Source organism: Diadema antillarum, unplaced genomic scaffold (genome assembly GCF_040938485.1).
Source record: "Diadema antillarum isolate AM-2024a unplaced genomic scaffold, OU_Dant_1.0 seq00000079_RagTag, whole genome shotgun sequence".
NCBI classification, from domain to species: Eukaryota; Metazoa; Echinodermata; class Echinoidea; order Diadematoida; family Diadematidae; genus Diadema; species Diadema antillarum.
Window position 1 is genome coordinate 682,513 of NW_027271172.1, and position 8,510 is coordinate 691,022.

At 38.8% G+C, this 8,510-nt stretch overlaps 1 protein-coding gene across 1 annotated transcript; it reads left to right on the plus strand.

The window, feature by feature from the left end:
• Positions 1-152: 152 nt before the first annotated feature.
• Positions 153-8,290, plus strand: LOC139726124 (mitochondrial thiamine pyrophosphate carrier-like). Its single transcript, XM_071637202.1, has 5 exons — positions 153-369; positions 2,285-2,440; positions 4,799-4,981; positions 5,596-5,785; positions 7,464-8,290. The coding sequence occupies exons 1-5, from the start codon at positions 238-240 to the stop codon at positions 7,760-7,762; spliced, it is 960 nt and encodes a 319-aa protein (XP_071493303.1). The 5' UTR covers positions 153-237; the 3' UTR covers positions 7,763-8,290.
• Positions 8,291-8,510: the final 220 nt, after the last annotated feature.

Consider the following 8,510-nt stretch of genomic DNA (forward strand, 5'->3'; position numbering starts at 1 on the left):
GGCGGCAGGCGCTAGGCAGCATGCAGGGACAGTACACTATAGAGCGAGCGGCGGATCCATAAATTCTGTACGGTACTCCCTGCGTTGCGGTCTGTAAGGATTTTTATTTATGGCTGGAACACGTGGACATGTACGAACACTAGATCCCTAGATCTACACTGGACGAACACCAGTCAAGATACTGCCCAGAGGAAAGAATGATTGTTCCTTTTGCCCTCCAGTATTTTGACGAAAAGAATGGTGGGTTATTCACCTGCCGAGAGGCGCAGACAGCTAACAAAATTGGAGTACGGACTAGCTGGGGCCGCGAGCGGGGCTTTTACTCGCGCAGTTCTACAGCCGCTTGATGTGCTCAAAATCCGGTTCCAGGTGAATACAGACACCATTAAAACTAGAAAATCTTCTTTATCTAAATAATGTTAGACCATACCAGTTCATAGTAACTGAACAGTAAATCTGAATATGTAAATCATCTTGTGCATTTCATTGTCATGATTAAAATTTATATGATTAGATTCTATACGTATAACCTATTTGCGCAATAATTTTAATTGCACAGAGCAAAGAGGATGTTGCCCAAACACACCTGAACCAAAACAGTTTGGGCAACGCAACCCGCAGTGGCGAATCCAGAGAGGGCCAGGGGGCGCGCTGAGCGCATGCCCCCTCTTTATTTTTCGTTAAAGAAAAAGAAATAACACTGAAAAAAATGGGGGAGGGCCTGCGCCCTCTCCCTTTAATTTTGTGTATTGAATTAGAATGTAAAGGCACGTCACCTCCCCTTTGCGGAATTCCTGGATCCGCCCCTGACCCATAAGGCCCAGGGCCCAGACCCTCGTGCGATCGTGCCAAATGCAAAAGATTACTAGAATTCTAGACCCTATTTAAATTCAACTAGCCACAGAGTACAAAATATTGTCAATACTTTCATAACCAGGCCATTTCTAATGTTAGAGAGGTACACTTGTATAGTGTCTACTCATTTAAAAAAAAAAAAAATGTGTATTTGTATCTAGTTAGAAGTAAATTTTCAGATATTTATTTTACCATAAATTTGTTTTGACATTGGAATTGGGTCTGCCATTCTGATGTGGGAATGTGTAGACAGGGACAAAGATTATTCAACTTTCATGAATTTATTCCGTCAAGATGTTATCATGCAACATCTCGACGGAAGAATTTCATGAATTTGAATAATTATGCAGTAGGCCTATCTGCTGCATGCTACAAGGATTATAACCAACACTTGACCGAAAGATCGGTCTTTATCTGTCCGTCGGGGAATGTTCCGCGGAGACTGCGTCTGGCTTCACGGATCCCCTCCGTATACAGACCGAAGTCAATGATTGCGGCTCTTGTGTGGAGCAGTAGCGCACAGATCAAACGTTACGATAAACCAAATTTCAGACAGCTTTTTTACATTCAAATAAGTTTGACATGACATGACACATTATGCAGCAATATTTGGGATAAATTTCTCACATTGTGCAATCGAAATACTCACATAAACTCGGTTATAACGCAGAAATTTTATCGATATCGCAATATCGCCGTTCGCGAGCAGTAAGTCGCCATTTTGAATATGTAAGCCAATCACATGCGAGGTACGTGTTTTAGTAAAACAAAGACGTAGAAACTACCTCGCATGTGATTGGCTAATAAATTCATAGTGTATGTTTCTGTAGTTTGAATGTGACGACGCGACAGGCTGTGTTTTACGTTGGAAATTCTACTAAAATGTTGGATTATTCATTAATCTGGTGAGTTTTATGTATTCTTAAAAAGCTAATTTCACCATACAAGCTTAAATTTGCCGACCTAGGGCCGTGAATTAGACGCAATCGAGAAGGGTGAGGTACCTCACCCAATTTTCCATAGAGACAGTGGTTAAGAACATCCACACAGCAATGGGTACTGCAACCTTCCGTCTGTCTACGGAGGACAGCGTTAATGGCAAAATGTAAAAGAGTCCTCCGGACAGACGGATCTTTCTGTCTAAACCAACACTTGCTGTCGGGCGGGAGCTCGGTGGTCTAGTGGAGATGACGCCTGTCCTGAGATCAGGAGGTCGTAGGTTTGAATCCTGCTCGAGTACATACGCCCATGATTGCTTGTCTTTTTTATCATGGCTACTACTAAAACACTGATCAGTTCAGTACTTATTTAGTGTCAATGTCTGGGTAGGGCAATTTGTCAATCAGTTGCAGGGACAAACTTTTTCTTTCACTGTTTTTTCTTATATCAATTTAATTTGTGTGTGTCATCATATTTTTCCCATCCCAAGCTACAAGAGGAACCACTGAAGAGAGGCTTGCCATCTTCCAAGTACACCTCCATCATCCAGGCAGCAGGTTCCATTTTGAGGGAGGAAGGGCCAAGTGCTCTATGGAAGGGACATGTTCCTGCCCAAGCACTCTCTGTCATCTATGGGATTGCACAGGTGTTGTCATTGTCTGTTTGTTTGGGTTGTTGTTTTCTCTTTCATGGCTGTTATCTTCTTGTTATTGTTTTTTGTGTGAGTGTTTGTTGAGATCATTTTCTTTCTTTTTTTTTTAAATCTCATCTCACAGCATTTGGTGAAGGTAGTTCAAGCAGTGTCTTTTGTAATCCTGCACTAGCTTTCTCACAGATCGTCCATACACCATATTTATTGATTTAATTATGTACATGATATCTTCTTCTTTTTTTTTGAAATAGAAGAAAAAGAAAGTGGCAAGGAGAATTTCATCAGACGTGCAACAAGTAGAAGTATGCTTAAAGTATTATGGGAGCAGTGGATTTGTTTCACCTACTAAGGTATTGGACCAATTCAGTTCTGCACAACCCATTTTGAAACACCTTTTTCTTCGTACTCTTTATTCAACATTTGATGATTTATAATTTTGGCATTTACATGCAAGATTCTTTTTGAAATAAAGTGGGATATACGGTGTGTATTGCTGAATGAACAAATAAATAAGTAAAGACAGCATCGCACAAAACACACACATACGATGATACGCACACATATACACACACATACACACACACACACACACATATATATATATATATATACACACACACACACATGCGCATGGATTACCTGTAGAATATTTCTTTAGAACATCAGTTTTCGTTGTACTTGGTCTCATACGTGCTCTGATTTTACAGTCTTTTAGAAATTCCCTATCAAACTATTTATGTTCCAGTATACAGTATTTGCAATCTTTAAAGATAAACTTGTTGTATACAATTCTGTGTTTGTAATGGAACATACAAGTTTTCTAGTTTGAATTTAAATGTATCATCCAAAAGCATCAAACAATGATTGCAGACAAAAATAAATAAATAAATATATATATATATATATATATATATATATATATATATATAGAGCCTTTGATTGCTGCACCGAGTTGCTCTCATAAAGTGCACACAGCAGTATAGAAGTCCAGAAAAGAAGTGACTGTGAAAAGTGCAGCACAGGAGAGTGACCTTTCAGACCATCATTTATATTGACACTGAAAATACACTGCACTGTGTGTCACTTTTAGCCTTGATACCACCGTACGTACGTGCTGAAATGTGGAAATAAAATTCCAACTGACAGAAAAGTATGTTTAATAGTAAATGTCCTAAAATATCTTGCAATCACCATGACCCAGGTTTTTTCTTCTTTTTTTAATCTCTTGTATGCATAGCAGTGTCGTAAAAAGGGCAGCAGTAGGACAATGGATGTTTGTGTTTCTTTTTCTCTCTTTCTCCAATAGTACAGTTGACCTTTGCTGACATATATACCATATTTGATATCTTGGTACGTTCATTTGGTACTTGTATTTAATTGTTACAGGCAGACAGGAAGCTGAAGCAACTGTTGCTATGTATGTTATGAACATTTAATAGGATTGTGGTGATTAGCATTCACTGTAATTTCATCTTAAAGGGTCAATTGGACATTGATACATCAATGTGATGTAATTTTTACCAAAAAAAAAAATCATTGCAATTTAGTTGTTTTTTCTCTTACTCAACTTAATTATTCTTTCTGATTTTGGAAAATTAGAGCCTTGTCTAACATGTGAAGTCAGTCAAACAAAGTACAGTTTGACCTCTCTTATCCGGCCTCCCTTTATCCGGATCTCTCTATTATACGGACGCAATCTCGCCGTGATTTTTTTTAAAAATAATTACGGGAGGAAAGAGGGGTTCCCAACTCCTTGAGAACTCCTACACAAACACACATGAATTACATATACTTGATACATTTCTGAATAATTATTTAGGTAAATCATCCCAAGAATTTATAAAAGAAAATGATTTCATTCTTGCAAACACGAACCTCTATTTTGGGGTCTGTTACTGAGTGTAACAATGAAAAGGTTGCAGTATACACATTACTACATGTGGTACTACAATGGGCTACATCAGTACATGTGTATGTATATATACATGTATAAAGCATTGAGTCTCCCGTATCCGGCCAAATCTCTTATCCTGATGAGCCCCGGTCCCGACTTGTCCGGATACGAGAGGTTAAACTGTAAATCAAATAAATACTAGTATCAGAGCATAGAAATATGCAAGTAGGGAGATTTGAGAGCATAGAAAATATATGTTTAATCTTGTGCCTGATGCTAGAACCATCTTAATACACTTAGCAGATTACATTATTTTCAGAGGTCTACAAGAAGATTTACAAGTTCAGAAGAAAAATAAAACAAGTGATATAAAACTTTTTGTTTGCATGATAAGGATGGAGGAACTTTATTAATTTTATCGTCTAATAAAATAATGTCCTGCTTTGATATCCCAACAGTTCGTGACATTCGAGGCACTGACCTACACAGCCTACCCATTGCTGCCTAGCAACATAACCTCAGGGATCTTCAAGCCAGTGTACTACTTTGTGTGTGGGGGTGTGGCAGGATGTGTTGCTACAGTTGCTTCTCTCCCAGTTGATGTTCTCCGTACAAGGCTGGTGTCACAGGGTGAACCAAAGGTGATCTTTTGTCAGTGTACTGCCCCCCCCCCCCGCAAAAAAAAAAACAAAACAAAACAAAACAAAACAAAAGAAGAAGAAGAAGAAAAAGAAGGAAAAAAAAGAAGAAGAAAGAGAAGAATAAAAAGAAGGAAAAGAAGAAGATATATTAAAGAATAGATGAAATGAAAAAAAAAGTCAAACATCAACAATCTCCCAACGGTGGCATATTTGTTTTTCTTTATGACACAATGCAAGAAAAGATAGCGAACAGTCCCTATCAAGACTTGCAAATAGAGAGCTGACAACATGGTATTCACCATCATATCTCAAGATGCATGAACTAGCCTTCAAACAGCACACAATGTAAAGTTTCTCTAATTGGTTGTTTTGTACGGTTTGGATTTCTCTGCCTCAATATTTTTCTCGTCACTGGTATATATCCAGAGTTTTTATACAGTTCTCTGCTTGTTACATAACAAAGGGTTGCTCATATGCAGGTACAACTTTGTATCTTATATTCCATAGGATCATGTTGTTGAGGGCTACCCCATTCTAAAGCAGAACCCAAAGTATAAAGGAAAAATATTGCTGTAAGTCAAACGTGTCCTGTTGTGTACTCTATTTGCTTCTAGGTGTATGTGTCCATACCTCATGCTGTGCGGTCCATGTACAAGGAGGCTGGGGTGAGGACTTTCTACAGGGGGCTGACCCCGACTTTGATGCAGCTTTTCCCCCAGACTGGTCTCCAGTTTGGCTTCTATGCACTGTTTACAAAAATGTGGAATTCTACCACGGAGAGGGCCGAATACACCCCTGCCAGTAGTAAGTTTCTCTCTTTCTGAAACATGGGAGCAAGTTGCTCTCAAAGAGATTTAAAAGGGGTACGAGAGTGAGCACTCACCATATATATGCATACAAATGAGACATCCAATTTTAAAGGACAAGTTCACCTTCATAAACATAAGGATTGAGAGAATGTAGCAATATTAGTAGAACACATCATTGAAAGTTTGCGGAAAATCAGACAATTCGTTCAAAAGTTATGAATTTTTGAAGTTTTTGTACAGTACCCGCTGGATGAGAAGACTACTGCAGTGTATGAATAACTTAGATGTCACATGCGTACAACAATATAAGGAAAATATAAAGAGAATTTCACAAAATTCCATCTTTTGAAAAAAGTACACATTCCCCTGACTCGTTACCGACAAATGTTATGGGTAATATTATTCCCCTGCCTTTAGAAAGAGGCAAGTCAAGTGCTCTTTTATTATGCGAAAAAAGTGAAAATATGTTAAATTTTCTTTTACATTTTCTTTATACTGTTGTACGCATATGACTCACAAGCTGTATTAGTCTCCTCATCCAGCGGTTCCAACACAAAAATTTAAAAAATTCATAACTTTTGCATCGATTGTCCAATTTTTCTCAAACTTTCACTGATGTGTTCTACTAATATTGTTGCATTTTCTCAATCCATATGTTTATGAAGGTGAACTTGTCCTTTAAAGAGGGAGCGCGCACACTGATCTGGGAATTGATCGCAGTCTACATTCAAGTCATATCTTGTCATATCATATCAGGAGTGCATTTGTTTTTTTAACAAATTTAATTTCTCAGAAATTCAATGCGTTAGATTGTTTAGATATAAGTTTCTATGATAGTATCATATCATTTAGAGAATCCAGAACTTTTTGTTATTCACAAAACAAACAATGGGAGCTTGGATGTAGACGAAAAGATAGTTTGAGCATTATGACGTTGGTTTTGCATACATACCCACTTTGAATGAGAACGCAATAAAATCAGACTTCAGCAGCATTATGATTACATGAACATTGTGACATAACTGTAAAATGGCACAAGGTTGACTGAGTCAAGTGCATTCAAATATTGTGCTGCCATCTACTGTTCAATAAATGCACAGGATCTGGGCAATGGCAGTGCCCACAACCCAAAATGGCAGCTCCCTTGTGCGGCCACCTCCACACTGGACTACACCCTCTAGTGATGTAATGTCTTTGGCTGCTCTACAAACTCTTGTAATACCAAAGGGAAGTGCTCATACATGTATATAGAGTGTCTCACGCCTCATATTTGCCTCCGCCAAAGAGGTTATGCTATGATGTTTTTGTTGACAGTTGTTTATCCACTTGTGTGTCTGTTAGTATTAGTTGTATACTCAAAAAGTTATCAAAAGATATTGATGGAATTTTCAGTAAAGGTTCTTTCATCAAAACAGAAACAGAGTACAGTGAGAATTAACTCTGTGGAATTTGTGAGAGAGAAATCAAAGACCATTTCTGATTTGTAATTGTGTTGTTTGGTGTTAGTTGTGATGTGATCAAGTGTATGATATGATATAGTTCTTGATGGAGCACAGATTTATTGGCAACACCCATACATGAATATTTCTTTTATGCTCTTAGATATATGGTACAGAATTATTTTTGTGTCCCATTTCTGTGAGTGATCTCCTTTACCCGATCTTTCATCCCAGGCATACAGTCATTGGTGTGTGGAGGCATGGCAGGAGTGTGCTCCAAGTCTGTTGTCTACCCGCTGGATGTCTTCAAGAAGCGCCTCCAGATCCAGGGGTTCGAGGAGGCACGCCGGAAGTTTGGCCACGTCAGCCGCTACGACGGCCTCCTGCACTGCGCCAGGACCATAGCCAGGCAGGAGGGGCTGCAGGGTCTCTTCAAGGGCCTCTCACCAAGTCTGCTGAAGGCATTCTGTAGTGCTGGCCTGACGTTCGCCTCCTACGAGAAGTGCTGCCAGTGGCTTGCCTCAGTAAGATGATGACTCCAGGAGTACCCTGCTATCTTACTGCAAAAGGGAGTTGCTCAAGGAGGATGAACTTTTACAGTAAACTCAAAACTGAACCAGGATCTTGGGGAGATGGTTTAGGAAGGGTTAGCATGGATTCTTTTTCCCCTCTGGGGCAAGGTGACATTGCACACTTTTCTTGAGCAATCTGGTACAGCAAACACCCGATATATGACAATCTTTTATTTTGTCCAAATGAAGCCAACATCTTTGGTTTTACTTGTGTTTGCCTTTTGGCTCAGCCAAATGCCTGAACATTTTTTTTTCTGGTCCCAAGGATCCCATGATACATCTCATTCAGGTTTATAGATTTAGTTACATTTTCGTTTCTTCCCTTGAGTTTCTGCTCAAACATTAAGTGATGTATCACTTTCACTTCACAGCTGTTATCCAATGTAACTTGCTCATTAGATAGACGGTGCTTTGGGGTAGTAATCAATTCTGCATTGTGGTAAAGGTGCTGTGTTTTGTTTCTCCGGTGTTTTTTTAATGAATAGTCAGTTGAAGGTAACATACTGGGTACTTTGATCTATTGACAGCAGCTGCCTTTTGTAAAGCTTTCAGGATACTGTGTACCATACATCTATCTTCTATCCAATTTGTGAGTTGAAATGTATCTATTGGGTCTTGTGCAAATATAGCAATGCAATTTCTATTTGCTTTTTCACAATGGGCTTGTGTGTGTGTGTGTGTTAGCATAGAGAGTTGCTTTGATGTTAAT